We start from the raw sequence: 17,867 nt of genomic DNA on the forward strand, positions 1-17,867 counted from the left end.
ACAGAGTGCCGGGTTCAGGAGCACACTACGTACACAGAGTGCCGGGTTCAAGAGCACGCTACGTACACAGAGTGCCGGGTTCAGGAGCGCATTACATATAGAGTGCCGGGTTCAGGAGTATGCTATGCACAGTGTGCAACATCTCACCCCCCCCCCCCTCTCCTGGGTTCTGGCCCTATATGTCTTATTTCACCATCACTTCAAAATCGTCAACACAAAGTGAATCGCAATTTTGCTTTTGAATGACTGCTAGCTATAAACGCAGTAAAATGTTCAAAAAAAAAATAAAAAATCTTCAGCACAACACTGCATGTCTTCATCAAGTCCTCAAAAAGCCTGCTCTCAGCTGGATGGGAGTTGTTTATCCTTGTCTCCTTGGAGACCGACGGGCAGTGCATGCGCTGTCACAAGCCGGCACCGCTCGCAGGACTGGGGGGGGGGTGTTTAGGTGTCAGCCGGAGGCCACTGTGCGGGCCACTTGGCAAGGATTCGGCCCGCGTGCCTTGTGTTTGACACCTGTGATATATATATGAATGATTTTATTATAGGGAAACATAATCTACAAATTTATGCACATATATCAGAGTACATTGGAATATAGGAGACACGGATCAATTTTAATCAATGGCGGTGACCACAATGCTTTTATGGTTAGTGTTTTCTAGTTTAACATTTTATCTTTCTACAGCACACATGTTTTCTTGTTTTGTCTATACATATATATGCTGTGTGTGTATGTATATATATTTTCTATATGGGTCCTTCTTCTTATGTTTCTTACGTGAATCACATGCAACAGGAAGTCTGCAAATTAATGATCTGTGTCACCTGTTAAAGAATTAGATGGGGCTTGTATAAGGGTTGCTAATACCGATATTTCTGTGTAATGATTAAGCACACGTGAAGTGTGTCAAACGCGTCTACCAGCTCTCTGTTCTTGTTAGCACTTGGGATGTTCCAATAAAGAATTTTAATCGATTGCGGAGTGCAGCCATTTCTTCTACTTTGATAACTAATGGCACATGCCAGGGTTGCCCTCTCTCCCCACTTATCTTTGACTTAGCCATGGAACCCCTGGCAGAACACATTAGAGCCTCCAACCTGATCTCGGGATTCCAAATAGGCGAAAAGGTACATAAAATCAAACCTCTTAGCCCTTCAATTTCCATTCCATTGGTCAGAATCAGGTGTAGCATACCTAAGAATCACCCTGACTAAAAACCCTGAGAACTTATTTAAAGCAAACTACATCCCCTTTAAACAGAAATTCACCAAATCCCTAACACAGATCTCCGAACATGAATTCTCCTGGGCCAGCAGATTAGCGGCATTTAAAATGACAACCCTTCCACAAATCTTATATATGTTCCGATCTCTCCCCATTCCTATCCCTTGCTCTTATTTAAACTCTCTACAGTCCCTCTTAACTAAATTTATTTGGCAAGGCAAAAAACCCAAAGTAGCTTGGACTTGGGTAATCAGACATAGATCAGTGGGTGGCTCAGGCCTAGTAGCCATCACAGACTACTACTACTCTACTGTTTTTGCTCAACTCAAGAATGGTTTCGGCCAGAGATTCACACCATATGGGGAGACCTAGAACGCCACTCCATCCCTGGCAGACACCTGAAACTTTGGCTTTACAGCCTCTCACCGAAATCTACACTCCCTAAACACCTAGTCCCCACCTTTATAGCTTCAGTCAAGACATGACGAAAGTTTGTCTCCACGCCCTGGTGAAACATCCCTAGGGTTCCCATGAAGCTCTCCATCTCCATCCTATCAATCTTAATCCCCGGCCTTACCCTCAAAACATGGCCCAAAGATACCCAGATCTCACTGAACGACCTCATCCGCAACAATCGTATAAAAATGTTCACCCAGCTTCAAACTGACCCAAGCTTGCCTAGCACATCCTACTACCAATACCTCCAAATCGCCCACTGTATTCACCACAACCCTCATCTGCTGACTCGAATGAGCCTCATCCTACTACTCACCCGGCATTAAACATGCAAAGGATATCTCATTATTTTACAATTTGCTCCACAAACAAAAAGCTTTTCCAACACTCCAATATACTCCGCCTTTGGGAACATGATCTACAGCATAATTACACTGCTCAACACTGGGTTAAAGCACTGCACTTTATCTATAAAGCCACCAGCTGTGTTTCTCTATGGGAGATTACCCAAAGCATAACACAGCATAGATACCTTACTCCTCTCAAAATTGCTACTTTTGACCATAGCGCTTCTCTGGACTGTTGGAGAAACTGCGGAGCCACGGGATCACTTCTCCATATTCTGTGGGAGTGTCCACTTCCAAGCTCTTATTGGATAGATGTCTTCTCTCTGATCTCACAGATCACAGATATAATCATATCTCCATCACCAGACCTAGCACTTTTAAACCTAATCATTGAAACTATCCCCTACAAGTTTCACAAAGCAGTAACACATCTTACTAGCAGCCAGGCGAAACATCACAAAACGTTGGAAAATTACCTCACCATCCCAGGTCCTGAATGTAATAAAACAGGTCCAAGACCATTACATCTTTGAATCAACACTAGCGGCAGATAGATTAGCCCACCTTAAACTGAGCTGATTAAAGGCTCTCTCTCCACCACATTCCTCTATTTTTTTTTTTTTTATAAAAAAATTCTATTTTATTTTATTTAGGATTCAACATATTGATTCACTATTATACAGTCTTGTATTCCATATTTCAATAACAAATGCAGGAAAAAAAATTGCACGAGAAAACTACATCAATACAAGACTGTCTTATATGCTATTTACCAAACTTTGACACATTCCCCCCCACCCCCCACCCCAATAGATAAAAAGAGAGAAAAAAAATTCCCTCCCCTTCCCCCTCGGCCCCCTCCTCCGCGCCATCCCTCGTTGTGGTAATGTTTCGTCTACCCCATTACTTCCCACTCCAGTGACCACTTCATCTACTCCAAGTCTTCTATTTCTACTGTGACCCCCTCTGTGTTCCTGCTGAAAGCAAAAAAAAAAAAAAAGCCATCATTTAGGAGGCCACTAGTGGCCATGGTGTCTATTTATTTTATTATTATTATTAAAAAAAAAAAAAATTGGCGCCATTGTATATTTAGTTTCATAACGTGATTGAGTGTAAGAGGCCCTCATGGCCATATTCTCCCCCAACCTCTATTAACCACTTCAGCCCCGGAAGATTTTACCCCCTTCCTGACCAGAGCACTTTTTGCATTTCAGCACTGCTTCACTTTAACTGACAATTGCGCGGTCGTGCGACGTTGTACCCAAACAAAATTAACGTCCTTTTTTCGCATAGAGCTTTCTTTTGGTGGTATTTGATCACCTCTGCGGTTTTTATTTTTTTGCGCTATAAACAAAAACAAAGCTACAATTTTGAAAAAAAATGAATCTTTTTTACTTTTTGCTATAATAAATATCCCCCCAAAATATAAAAAGAAACACATTTTTTCCTCAGTTTAGGCCGATATGTATTCTTCAACATATTTTTGGTAAAAAAAAATTGCAATAAGCGTATATTGATTGGTTTGCGCAAAAGTTATAGCGTCTATAAAATAGGGGCTATTTTTATGGCATTTTCTTTTTTTTTTTTTATTAGTAATGGCGGCGATTTTTATCATGACTGCGACATTATGGCAGACACATCGGACACTTTTGACACTATTTTGGGACAATTGTCATTTATACAGCGATCAGTGCTATAAAAATGCACTGATTACTGTGTAAATGACACTGGCAGGGAAGGGGTTAACCACCAGGGGGCGATGAAGGGGTTAAGTGTGTCCTAGGGAGTGATTCTAACTGTGGGGGGGAGGGGCTACCTAGGACATGACAGCGATCACTGCTCCCGATCATAGTAGATCTCTGTCATGACACAAGGCAGAATGGGGAAATGCCTTGTTTACAAAGGCATCCCCCCGTTCTACCTCTCCACACCGCAATCACGGGCCTCCGGAGAACATTGAGTTCCCGGGACCCGCGGGCACGCTCCCGCAGCATGCGGCGGGCGCCTGCGCCCAAAAAGCGGCAGATTTACAGGGACGTACCTGTACGCCCATTTACCTGCCTGTGCCATTCTGCCGACATACATCTGTGTGCGCCGGTCACCAAGAGGTTAAAAAGGGATACTCCTCATGTTCGAATGTCATTATTTCTGCATTTGTTTCTTGTTATTCATATATTCAAAAACAGTGTTGCTCTAAGCATAAAATTGCTCAGGTTAAAGGAGCTGTTTCCTGCGATCGCGTTACTGTTTAAAATATCTGGATGTTTTTATGACAGCCGCCTATGTTGTATACAATGCTATTTTTTATCTGAACAAATGTAAGTGCAATACCTTTTATTAAATGAGTCTTTTGGGATTTTACAATATCTGGCGTCTCCTTCATTTGCATGGTTAAATCTGGTCATGGGGTGAATGGAGCCTGCTCTGATTATCCAGTGAAAGTTCTTAATTTGTTCTGAGGACACATCTCCAGCTGATGACCCCTGCAAAGATTAATACATCAAGCCTGTTTGACTCTCTGTAATTCAGGGTCCAGGCTCTATGGTAAGAGTCTATATTGTTTGAGGTGGCGGTATCTGCATGAGGTGGAGGGTCTTCTGGATTCATCTGCCTTTTTTACGGATTTGTGTTTTTTGAGTTTTTCTACAATTGGACTATTTTCTATCAACACTTTATGAGCAATTTTATGTTTAGCGCAACACCGTTTTTGTATATGCTATGTAATGTGATTATATCTCACTTTAGTGGTGCTGCTAAATATTTACACTGTAATGGTTTACTTTATTTGTATGATATATTATTATTTTTTTGTACAAGCGAAGTATCTCTTTTGTATGCATTCATATATATTTAACAACTGCGATTCATGAACCTATTTACCCTGTTTGTAGCTCTCAATTTCAATTCAATAAAAACTATTGAAACATAAATAGAAAAAAACAACAAACCAAATAGAAAATAAATGGAAAATATTTTTAACTACTTGAGCTTCATGACCAGGCCATTTTTTGCTATCTGCACTACTTTAACTTGTAATTGCATGGTCATGCAACGCTGTACCCAAACAAAATGTATATAATTATTATTTTTTTCACACAAATAAAGTAGATCTTTCTTTTGGTGGTATTTGATCACCACAGTTTATTTTTTTATTTTTTTGTGATATAAATGTAAAAAGACTGTGCATTTTGAAAAAAAAAAAAATCAAATGTCTTCATAAATTTTGGCCAAAATTTATTCTGCTACACGACTTTGATAAAAAATATCACAATAAGTATAAATTGTTTGGTTTGTGTGAGAGTTATAACTTTTTTTTTTCATATACTACTATTGACAGTAATCAGCAACTTTTAATGGGACTGCAATAGTGCAGTGGACAATCTGACACTAAATGACACTGGGGGGGAACTGACTAACTGCCACTGACATCACCAGTGACATTAATACAGTGATCAGTGATAATACTATACACTGTCACTATACTAATGACACTGGCTGGGAAGTGGTTAACATCTAGGGCGATCAAGAGGTTAAATGTGCGCCTAACTATGTGTAATGTGTGTAATGTGTGCTTTTACTAACAGATCTCTCAGTTTCTTGAAACTGACAGATGGCTCCCTCTGTACAGAGCTCTGTGTGATTGTACACAACTGATCAGCAGGTCCCAGCCGTGAATTATTGGCCAGGACCTGCTGACAGGATCCCTCTGTATACAATCACGGCGGGTGCCAAACAGAGGGGCATGCTTGCGCGCGCCCTAAACCCGGAAGTAGGCAGCGACATACCAGAACGCTACCTTTGCCTACACCGGCCGCTCGCCCACAGCAGGAGGTCGGGAAGTAGTTAAAAAATGAGGATATGTATCTGAGAAGCTGTCTACAGGAGGACATCTAGCTTAATGATGCAAATGACACTGACAAGCCAAGTCAACTTATACTGCTGTAGAAAAATCAATTGTTGGCTTCATGCAGTGCTTCCTGGGGCTTTCATGCTCCTCATCTGCTGGAACCTTCAAAAATAGGGATTAATTATGATATGCTGAATTGCCTTTGGAGACTGAACAAACAATAATTACTTAGCACTCACTACATTAAAGCGACACAGAGTGCCACCATAATAATGAGCAGGCATAACAGTGCTCATTATCAAAGGCAAAGCAAGCTGTGCATCTCTGTCAACTGCAGCATGATGGAGGGAGCACACAGAGCTCCAGTCATCACTCATTGCCATCCCAGTGCACACTGGTGTGCTATATGCTGTGAGCCCCAGAATGCACCAGGGTAGAGTGTCCCAGCATACACTGAGAGGGAACCAGGTGTGATATTCGTATGTAAACACCTGGGGTGAAGATAATAAAGAGTTGTGCAAGCGTGCAACTGCACTATTTTGAAAATTAAGCAGAGAAAACTGGATAAATTTGAATCTCTTTGGCTTCCATGGATAACACACATACTACCACCGGATTTGAACTATTCACTTCTTTTACCCTGATGAGATCAACCACCTTCACGGTCTATATTATTACATGTTCCCATAAATATTTAACACTCGCTTCTCTCTGGAGACCCCAAATTCCCTCCATAACCATTTCAGATCCCACCACATATTCCCACTTATTAAATTTTATTTTTAGTGATGTATAATAATAAAATGTGTCTTTATCTATTTCTATTAAATTATTATTTGGTTAGGCAAACTATGTCTTTTTCGGATGCAAACTATCTATACCTTTGATGGGGATGCTTTGGAGGGACACCCATGCACCCGGGATATGCCGGGCCAAATAGCCGGACCTTGGCCCTGGTTGTTTGGGTGTCTCTCTAGGTCATCTCATTAATACCCAATTTATCTAATTTAGTTGCATTTTATGTCTCACTATTGTGACATATTGTATTTTTTTTTTTTTATATATATTTATCTACTTACTTATTTATTTATTTTTCCAATTACAAAAACTCTATTAATTATTATAACCATATAATTCAGATATGTACACTGGATAATAGATTTTCTTACTGATTTCTACAAGATAACTTAAGTATTATTATTCTAAGTTATTATTGAGAAGTTCCTTTTCCTCATATTTTGTAACCTTACATATATTTAAAACCAGTACTGTAAAATTGTATTGTTGTATTCTCAATAAATTATTTGAAAAGAGAAAATTAAGCAGAGAATGCTTCAGTCCCGACCCTGTAATCACTGCATGTTCAGAGAGGGATGTGAGCTATGTTCAGGGTTACCAACAGACAATTGACATCCCTACACCAGGTCTGACCTGGCAAGCGTTTGCAACAGCTTTTAGTCCTGAAAGTGTCCTGTCTCCTTCTTTATATATCAAATGCAAAAGATGTACCAGTTTCTATTTCCCTGTTAGATCAAAACTGCCACAGGATGTGCAGATAGTCCCGAAACAGGGAACGAGAAGTCAAGTTCTCCCCAACTGCCATAATCAAGATTCAATTAGCGCAACCAAAACTAAACCAATAATAAAATTACTAAAAAATGTATCCAGTTGCTAACACCACAAAACATTTTCACTACACTTGATAGAAATATAACCCGAAACTGGTCATTAATGCGTAACTGTGTTACATCGGTAGCACTGCACCGGTTTTGGGTTTTAGCTCCATGAGCAGCATGAATCCCAGATTTGGATCACATTATAGGGCCTGAGGGCACTGATCACTGATCAACCCTTATGCCGTGTACACACGATCGGTCATTCCAACAACAAAATCCTGGATTTATTTCCGACTGATGTTGGCTCAAACTTGTCTTGCATACACACGGTCGCACAAATGTTGTTGGAAATTCCAAACGTCAAGAACGCGGTGACGTACAACACGTACAACGAGCCGAGAAAAACGAAGTTCAGTAGCCAGTGCGACTCTTCTGCTTGATTCCGAGCTTGCATGGAAATTTGTGCATCGGAATTGTGTACACACGATTAGAATTTCCACCAACGGATTTTGCTGTCGGAAAATTTGAGAACCAGCTCTCAAATTTTTATTGTCGGAAATTCCGACAACAAATGTCCGATGGAGCCTACACACGGTCGGAATTTCCGACAACAAGTTCCCATCGAGCATTTGTTGTCGGATATTCCGACGGTGTGTACGCGGCATTAGAGTGACAGAAGGTTCCATGTGCTAAAGCATATTGCATACAGTATTTGGATGACCTGACACATTTCTCCCAAATATCGCATGCAATATTGAAAATGTCCATTCACTATCCCTTTATGCGGTATTTACCTCAAAAAGCACATGCATTCTATTCTAAAAAAACCTTGTGTGCAGCAGCCCCCCCCCCCCCTCAGCCCCCCTAAGTCCTCATGCACACGGACGTTTTTACAGCTGCTTTTTTGAGCTTTTTTTGCAGCTTAAAAAGGCCTGTCTATGTTAGTCTATGGCTTCATGCCCACCTAGGCGTTTTTGAGCTGCAAGTGGCATAGGCGTTTTTAAGCTGTAAAAAAAAACCCAGGACCAGTGGGTTCTGAGAGACGTTTTTCAGCTGTAAAAACGCTCTAACGCTGAAAAACGCTCAAAAACGCTCAAAAACGTCATTCACCAACGTTTTTTAACGTTTTTGATCCATTGAAAAAAAAAATAAAAAATTTTGAAAAAAACAAAACGCTAAAAAACGCTAACGCAGAAAAACGCTCAAAAACGCTAAAAAACGCTATTGCAAAAACGCTGAAAAAAGCTGAAAAAAGTTTAAAAAAATCACTGCAAAGATACTGGCATTTTCATAACGTTATTTTAACAGCCTGTGTGCATGAGGCCTAATACTTACCTGAACCCGTCTTTATCCAGCGATGTTGCAGGAGTGTCTAAGCTGCCTGGGACCCCCCCCCTCATTGGCTGAGACAGCAGCATGGTGGGATTGGCTCCCACTGCTGTCAATCAAAATCAGTCAGCCAATCAGGAGAGAGAGGGGGTGGGGCCGGGTCACAGCTCTGTGTCTGACTGGACACACGGAGCTGTGACTCGGCTCGGATGCCCCCACAGTAAGCTGCTTGCTGTGGGGGCACTCAACAGGGGGGAGGGGGCAGGAGCACCGAAGAGGGACCAGAGAAGAGGAGAATCTGTGCAAAAGCATAGAGCAGGTAAGTATAACATGTTTGTTATTTAAACAAAAAAAAAAAACTAGCCTTTACAATCACAGGTCAATTCAAATAAATAAATGCATGTCTAAAAAAAGTAATGGTCCAGGCATGTGATATTGAAGGAATGTAAAATTATAAAAGCCAATTTGCAGTGGCCTCTACCTTTTTGGATCAGTAGTCTCTCAACAGTAACACATAGAAACCAAAATATGGATAAAAACACAGAAATGTTACGTTTAGTGAAATTTATTTATTTTCTCCTGTCCTTTCGCCAGATCTTCAGAGAACTGTTTTGTGTATATACAAGCATAAACATAATCCAGGAGGTGTAACAAGAACCATCGGGGCCCCCCGGTGCAAGAAACCATGAAGGGTCCCCCTGACCCCCCACCCTTACATCACAGTCTGTAGCATTCCCCCTTATATCGCAGTCTACAGTGTTCCCCTTTACATTAGAGCTCTCCCTTACATCATAGTCTGTATCATTCCCCTTTACGTCAGAGTTCCCCTTTACATCATACTCCATAGTTCCCTTTTACATCACGGTCCACAAAGTCCTCCCTTATATCAAAGTCCACAGAGTTACCCCTTACAGTGTATCCCGATGAAAAGGAGAACTCTGCGGATCCTGATGTAAAGGGGAACTCTGATCTAAAGGAAAGTGTGGCAGACCATGACGTAAAGGGGAACGCTGTAGACTCTGATGTAAGGGGGGGCTCTGTTGACTATTGTCCCCCTTACATCGTGGTCTGCAGCATTCCCCCTTACATCAGTGTTCCCCTTTACACCAGAGTCTGCAGCATCCCCCTTACATCAGAGACCACAGAGTTCCTTTTTACATTAGAGTCCGCAGGGTTCCCACTTACAGTGTAAGTTAGAACTCTGTGGACCTTGATGTAAAGGGGAACTCTGATGTAAAGGGGAATGCTGCAGACCCTGATGTAAGGGGGAATGTCAGGTGGCCCCTCCCTTGATATCAGAGTCTGCAGCGTTCCCCTTTACATCACGGTCCGCAGTATTTCCTTTTACATCAGAGTTCCCCTTTACATCAGGGTCCGCAGAGTTCACGCTTGCACTGGGGGGGAATCCTGCAGACTTTGATGTAAAGGGTATGATGTGGAGGGGGGACTCTGGTGACCACAGTGACCCTCCCCCCATAGACTCTGTGTGGTCTGGCTGGAGCTGTCACAGTGACCTCACCTCCTCCTTCGCTTGGGTGCAGGACAGGCTCATTTCAGACCTTGGCTTTGATCTATCATCCTCTTCTCTTCTCCTCCCGCCGCTCCCACTCCCCCTCTTCATCACCCACCCATTCAGTGTAGTTTGTCATCTCATTCACAAATAACATTTGTCCCATAGTTGTGGTTGTTGAACACCAACTCCACTCTGTGTATAAGGGCAGACTTCAACAAAATGGCACTGGCAAAGGAGACATCAGCTTAGCAGGTGGCCAGGCTCCTGGTAATGGAGAGTTGAGGAAGAGATGTCCTGTCCAGGCCAGCTGGAGTGAGGCTCTGCAGACGTTCTGCAGGATTGTTATCTAGTGTGTGCAATTGTGTGCTGACCTGCCCTCCCCCTTTCTAGAAATGTCAATGAGCACCCGCCCTGCTCCCGAGCCTGTCTTAACCCGAGCACCATTTGGCCATCTTGGGCCCCCCACAGTGGCAGAACATCAGGGCCCGGTCACAAGTGCGACTTCTGCGACCCTGGTAGTTCCACTACTGGCATAAACCTCCTATTCACTCCAAACATGATACAATGTACATGCAGTCCCTGAGTTACAAACAGGAATGGAAAGAAATGGAAAGTCACTCCTGAGTTATCATGGGAAATAGGTGTCTCCACTGAAGCTTTATAACTAATCCTGGTTTCCACAACAACCCAAAATTTCCAAAATCTAATTGTCACAGGAACAGAAAGTGAGGTGAAATCTTCTGAACAGGGGCACAGACAGCAAAACAAATGTTACAGGGGTGTTAACCCCCCCTATGCTATCCATACAACTTAAAAATATATATTTTTTTTGGCTGGAGTTATATTTAAAAAAATTAACTGTTTCAACTTACATACAAATTCAACTTAAGAACCAACAATGTTTCACAAGACAGAATCAGATTAGGAATAGACAAGTATTATTCTGGAACTTGAGCTGTTAGGAGAGGGGTATCATCAGTTTGAAGGTATGGTAGATGGATACCAGAGTGAGACTTTGAAGAACATCAGAGAATGATGTCTATTATCTAGCAAGACAAAACAAATATGCCCAAAGATATAGCAATGAATTTGCCAAATATCACAGCAAAAGTGACTTTAACCACTTGACCTTTCAGAAGATTTATCCCTCTTCATGACCAGGCCATTTCTTGTGATACAGCACTGGGTTATGTTAACTGACAATTGCGTGGTCATGCAACGCTGTACCCAAATAAAATGTGTATCTTTTTTTTTCCACAAATATACTTTCTTTTGGTGGTGTTTGATTGTTACTGTGTTTTTTATTGTTGTACTATAAAAAAAAAGACCGACAATTTTGAAAAAAAAAACAATATTTTGCTATTTATCCAATAAAAAAAAAATTTAAAAATTTAATTTCTTCATAAATTTAGGCCAATATGTATTCTGCTACATATTTTTGGTAAAAAAAAAATCCAAATGATTGTATATTGATTGGTTTGTGCAAAAGTTATAGTTAAACTGGAATTTGTATTTATTTATTAATTTTTTTATACTAATAATGGCAGAAATCAGCGACTTATAGTGGGACTAAAATATTGCAGGGGACATTCTGACACTTTGTGGGAACCAGTGACACTAATACAGTGATCAGTGCTAAGGAGATATGAACTGTCACTGTACTAATGTCACTGGCTGGGAAGGGGTTAAACATTTAGGGCACTCAAAGGGCTAAATGTGTGCCTAACCAGTGAATGCGTGTACTATGTGTGTTGGTTTTGAAGGGAAGTAAGTTTGATGCAATTTTTTTTTATTTTACCAGAACATGAACAGAGGGAAAATGTTCCAATAATAACTGTCAAAGATTCTGTGTCAGAGGGGTATGAGTGAAGAAAAATATCTTTAATGGAATAGTAATGAAGGTTCTCATCCTTCCCCACAAAAATTCAAAAAAAAATTGTGATTGCAGTTCCACTCTGGAAAATGAACAGAAAAACATTTTTATTACCATTAATAAGATAAATGATGTTGTTCATAATTTATATTTAATAACAATATTAAACAATCCATTCACAGATGCAGACAGTGCCATGAAAATTGCTGCTTTGGAAAGTCAAATCGCTTCCTTAGAAAACCAAATTAACTGGCTAAAACACGGTAATTTTGAATACTGACCGCTGTTATTTTTCACTGGTAAGAATGACAAGAAGTAATGCCCAATTCACGTCTTAAATAGGACTTAAACTATAAAGTTGGGTCTGCTTTAGTAAGAGAGGCAATGGGGCATTAGTTTAGTCTTTGTTTACTTTGAGTGAAATAAATGAAAGGTACTTCTGCGCTATTAATAATGAATAACTGTGTGATTAAATATTAAGGGGTCACTGTTGTGCACTTATTGTTTATATTGCTAAGTAAACATTATATATGTGTGGTATTAAGGTAGCTCTACATCTTTTTTATATATATTTTTACTTTGACTGAAGACTTTGCTGACATCCCTGTATGCGCTGATGAAAGCAGATTTCACATAAAAGTATAGGACTTCTTTTTTTTTTTTGTTTCTTTTTTAAGAACTTAAATGTACATTTTTAAAAAGCAGTTGTACAAGCATAATATAAATGTACTTTCAGGTGTTGAAGTACATATACAGGTAGTACAAGTCTTGTAGTGTACATGTCAGTTTTATCACAAAGCAGTGAAGCGATGAAGCTAAGAACTGGAAAAAAATACATTTCAAACTTAAAAAAAATCTATAAAAGAAGAAAAGATGTATAAAACACAAGCTATGCATAAGAAAAAAAAATCTCTCTTGAACTGGACAATTGCAGCATCAACTAAATCTGCATCTTGATACACATTCAGGGCCAGGGTAATGGAATTTCTTTTTTTTTTTTAATCATTAAATAATTATTATTGAAATTTCCATACAAAAAATTAAAGAAAAAAAAATTAAAGGTTCTGGTATATAAAACAATCAGGTATAGCAGTAAAACATTTACATACAAATTTCAATCAAAGTAATGGACAATAGTCATACAAATGATCAAATAAAGCATACAGTACATAAACAGTATAGTAAAATCCCCGTTTTACCCCATTGGGTTCTAGCTGTAAACAGGCTCTAGCTAATATAATGACAACATTATCATGGACAATTCAAGAAATTAGAAAAAGAGAGAACGATGAAACCTTAACCACTTAAGGATCGAGCCTCTTTCTGAGATTTGTTGTTTACAAGTTAAAAACATTTTTTTTTTGCTAGAAAATTACTTAGAACCCCCAAACATTATATATTTTTTTCTAACATCCTAGAGAATAAAATGACGGTCGTTGCAATACTTTCTGTCACACCATATTTGCGCAGCAGTCTTACAAGCGCACTTTTTTTTGGAAAAAATACACTTCTTTGAATAAAAAAATAAGACAAAAGTAAAGATAGCCCAATTTTTTTTATACTGTGAAAGATAATGATACGCCAAGTAAATTGATACCAAACATGTCACGCTTCAAAATTGCGCCCACTCATGGAATGATGACAAACTTTTACCCTTAAAAACCTCCATAGGTGACCTTTAAAAAAATTCTACAGATTGCATGTTTTGAGTTACAGAGGAGGTATAAGGCTAGAATTATTGCTCTCACCCTACCGATCACGGTGATACCTCACATGTGTGGTTTGAACACAGTTTTCATATGCGGGCGCTACTCATGTATGGGTTTGCTTCTGCACGTGAGCTCGGTGGGACAGAGCAGATTTATTTTTTTTTTCTTATTTATTTTACCTTTTATTTTTTTATTTTTACACAGTTCTTTTAAAAAACAAAAATTATGTTACTTTTATTCCTATTACAAGGAATGTAAATATCCCTTGTAATAGAAAAAAAGCATGATAGGACCTCTTAAATATGAGATCTGGGGTCAAAAAGACCTCAGATCTCATATTTACACTAAAATGAATTAAAAAAAAAAAAAAGGCTCTTTAAGAGCTATGGGTGGAAGTGACGTTTTTAAGTCGCTTCCGCCCTGCCATCTTCCCCTCACTTGTCTCCATACCAAGCCAGGAGAAGGATTAGACGGCTCCGGTAAGCGGCGGAGGACACCGGAGCGCGGCGGGAGGGGGGCCCCTCTCCCACCGCCGATAAATGTGATATTGCGGCGAATCTGCTGCAGAGACCACTTTTATCTGAAAGTGGACCGCCCGCTGCCATAACAACGATATCCCTCTTCAAAGTAGCGATGTATAATGATGGCGGGTGGTCCGTAAGTGGTTAATGTTACTCCTGGAATAATACTGAAATAATGTTTAAGAACTGCAGCTCACGTTTTTGAGTGAGGTAGAAGCTCTAGGGTGACTAGTCCATGTTTGCCATAGTTTCTCAAACTTGACCGTGTTGTAATTTTTATACACTAACATCAACTTATATTGAGCTTGTATATTCAATTGTATAAAAAAAACAGATAAGTTCGTTCTTCGTTGGATTTCCATAGTTTTGTTATAGTCAACCTTGCTGCTATTAATACATTTTCTATTACTGTTCTATACTCTACAGAGTAAAGATACAGATTTATTCCTAGAAGGACCATTGCGGGAGTAAGGGGAAGTTAATAGGTTAGCAATAAATGTTGAAACTGATTTCCAGAAACTACTGCCGCATACACACGATCGGAATTTTGGTCGGAAAAAGCTGTGATAGTTTTCTTACGGAATCTTACTTTGACCCAAGCCCAGTCCATGAACAGGGTGGGGAGGAGTTCATGAACCAAGAATTGGTTACTCCAGCGTGACCAATTCTCTCATATGCCTCTGCCGAGTGAGATCCAGGAGAATAACCCTGATGATTTCAGGAATTTTTTCTGGATGACGGACCCCATTTCTCACCGTTTGTTGGCTTTGCTCACCCCTTATATTAGCAGGCAGGACACAGCCATCACTCCAGAGCAGAGGCTAGTCGCCACCTTGTGGTACTTGGCAACGGGGAGAAGTCTACAGGACTTCAAGTTCTCTACAGGCATCTCCCCCCAGGCTCTGGGGATCATTATTCCAGAGACCTGTTGTGCCATCATTCAGGTCTTGCAGAAGGACTATATTAGGGTAAGTTTTATCCTTTAACATCACATTATATGTATTTAATGTATGCTAATGTTTTGCATTTCTTTCATCATTCCATAATTACCCTGATTGTAATATGCTGTGAAATTCCCCTTTGTCCTCATTCATGCTTGAATCTTTTAATGCCCCTTTTTTGGCCTACATGCATATTTGCCTTCGCTAACCTCCCCAGCATGCTATCCTGGGCCCATACACACCTAGCCTAGTCACTTAAACAACGTATTTTGTCAGCTCCATAGTAGTGCTTTACCCTAAACACCACCTATGATGTGTACAAATGTTATTGTTGTCCTTAAATTCATGCAGAGTGTCAGAGGCTTTTTTTGGGCTCACAAATTAATTTAGAACCCCCCTAAAATTATGACAATGGGCCATCAAAGGGGGTGAGGAATCTGATAAGTGGACCTTATTTTTATGTCTTTAAATACTCCTTAAAATAAATGTTATACTGATGTTGGCCAAGAATGTTTGTGTCTAATCTGCTTGCAATGTTTATGTGCAAAATTACTATTTTTTTTTCTGTTTGGACTCCTCAGTTTCCTTCAATGCCACAGGAATGGCAGACTGTGGCATCCCACTTTGCCCATTGTTGGGACTTTCCCAAATGCGGAGGGGCAATAGATGGGAAGCACGTGCACGATCGTCCCACCACCCCAATCGGGGTCATACTATTTTAACTATAAGGGGTTTCATAGTATCATGTTGGTGGCGGTGGTGTTTTGGCGACATACGAGTTTCTCCATGTGGACGTGGGGCAGAATAGCCGGATGTCGGATGGTGGAGTCTTTGCCCAGACCGAGTTCTACGGACGTCTCCAGAGCGATGGCTTGGGATTGCCACCTGTGGAAGAGAACGTCGAAGGACTTCCGTTTGTTTTTATTGCTGATGAAGCATTTGGTCTGGCCAATCACGTGATGAGGCCATTCCTCCAGGTTTTTAATTACCGGCTGGCCAGAGCCCGAAGAGTCGTGGAGAATACCTTTGGGATAATGGCCAGCCATTTCCGCCTATTTCAAATGGCAATCAACCTGGCGGAGTACAAACTGAACCACATTGCTTTATGCTGCTGCATCCAGAACAACTTTTTAAAAAGAAATGATACATTTTATAGCCTCAGTTGGGCCTGAGGCTGGACTTCGTGAACCAACACTGACAGCCATGGAAGCTGTTTGTCCTGGCTTGCCCCCCCAAAGCGCCCGTGAAGTGCATGAAAAATATGTGGAATATTGTACGGGTAGGGGGCCATTGCTATGCCAGGTAATTTGTAAATAACTTTGAAATAAACAAAAAATTGATATGATAAAATCTAGATTTGGATTTACTGCTTGTGTTTGTTTTACCTGTCTCCTAGGTTCTCCTAGTGCACTTGTAGTGCCAAGTGGTTTTCACATTATTTAAATAACACCCATTGTCATTGTAAACACCAACTTAATACAAAAAGTGTTATTGAGCATTGAAAGAAGAAGCCAAACATTGTTGAGTAGAAAGCCTTTTACTCCGTGCACATTCACATGTGCATTTTTATGAAACATTTGGCGGTAAAAAAAAACACCATCTTTTTTTTTCAAAGTTTTACCTTGAAATTTTTGAAAAAGTACAGAAACAGGCATGTTTCCAAACATACCATACACTCTGGAACTTACAAAGTTCAACATTGCAAAAAATAAGACAATATCAGACATTTTATAGTGTGAAAAAGGTCTTGATCTTGCCTTCATCAGATGGGGTGAAGTCACCCCTGTAAAAGCCAAAATTAGAAGATGCACACAAATTGTGAGTCAAAATGGGGATTTCCTTTCTGATCCCATACCTAATGTCAACATGTGCTATCTCCCATCATGGGGGATCAATGGACGTGTTTTGGGGGTGCAACCACTTCCTCTCACCTACTAGAGTTGGGAGGAAGGGGTTGCACCCACAAAACGCATACACGTGCGTCGTACGTACAATCTGTGAGCGAAGGAAGGTGTAGCGGAATCGCCGATCGTTATAACAAAGGTACATTTTTAAGTTGGTGCATTAGTGGCCTATACTGCTTATAGATTGAGGCCTATATTCAGTCAAAATTAGGAGAGCTTAGCCTGACATTAGGGTTTGTCTTGTGTTGTGTCTTGCAGAGAAAATGGATCTATTCAATGATGAGGACTTTATGCCCATATTCATTAATATGTACAGGGAGCTGCCCTGTCTGTGGCAGGTAAACCACCCCTTTTATAACAATAAACCAAAGAGAAAGGCAGCGCTGGATCAATTGGTGGAATTTGTGAAGCCGGTGATCCCCACTGCAGACATCCCCTATTTGAAGGCCCTAATTGGTGGCATGAGGAGCACTTATAATAGGGAGCTCAAGAAGGTCCAGGATTCCCTGAGATCACGTGCTGCAGCAGATGACATTTATGTACCCAGGCTGTAGTACTATGACAGACTGCATTTTCTGGCAGG

At 40.4% G+C, this 17,867-nt stretch overlaps 1 protein-coding gene across 3 annotated transcripts in view; it reads left to right on the forward strand.

Annotated features, from left to right (window-relative positions):
- LOC141106244 (pulmonary surfactant-associated protein D-like) overlaps positions 1-17,867 on the forward strand; it is a 106,271-nt gene that overhangs the window by 39,133 nt on the left and 49,271 nt on the right. For 2 of the 3 annotated variants that reach the window (XM_073596860.1, XM_073596859.1), the window contains exon 4: positions 12,392-12,472. The exons of the other annotated variant lie outside the window; for it this stretch is intronic. In XM_073596860.1, the coding sequence (XP_073452961.1) occupies positions 12,392-12,472 (81 nt within the window). The remainder of the gene's footprint in view (positions 1-12,391; positions 12,473-17,867) is intronic. 3 annotated transcript variants of the gene reach the window in all.

The sequence above is a fragment of the Aquarana catesbeiana genome, linkage group LG08, assembly GCF_042186555.1.
Source record: "Aquarana catesbeiana isolate 2022-GZ linkage group LG08, ASM4218655v1, whole genome shotgun sequence".
NCBI classification, from domain to species: Eukaryota; Metazoa; Chordata; class Amphibia; order Anura; family Ranidae; genus Aquarana; species Aquarana catesbeiana.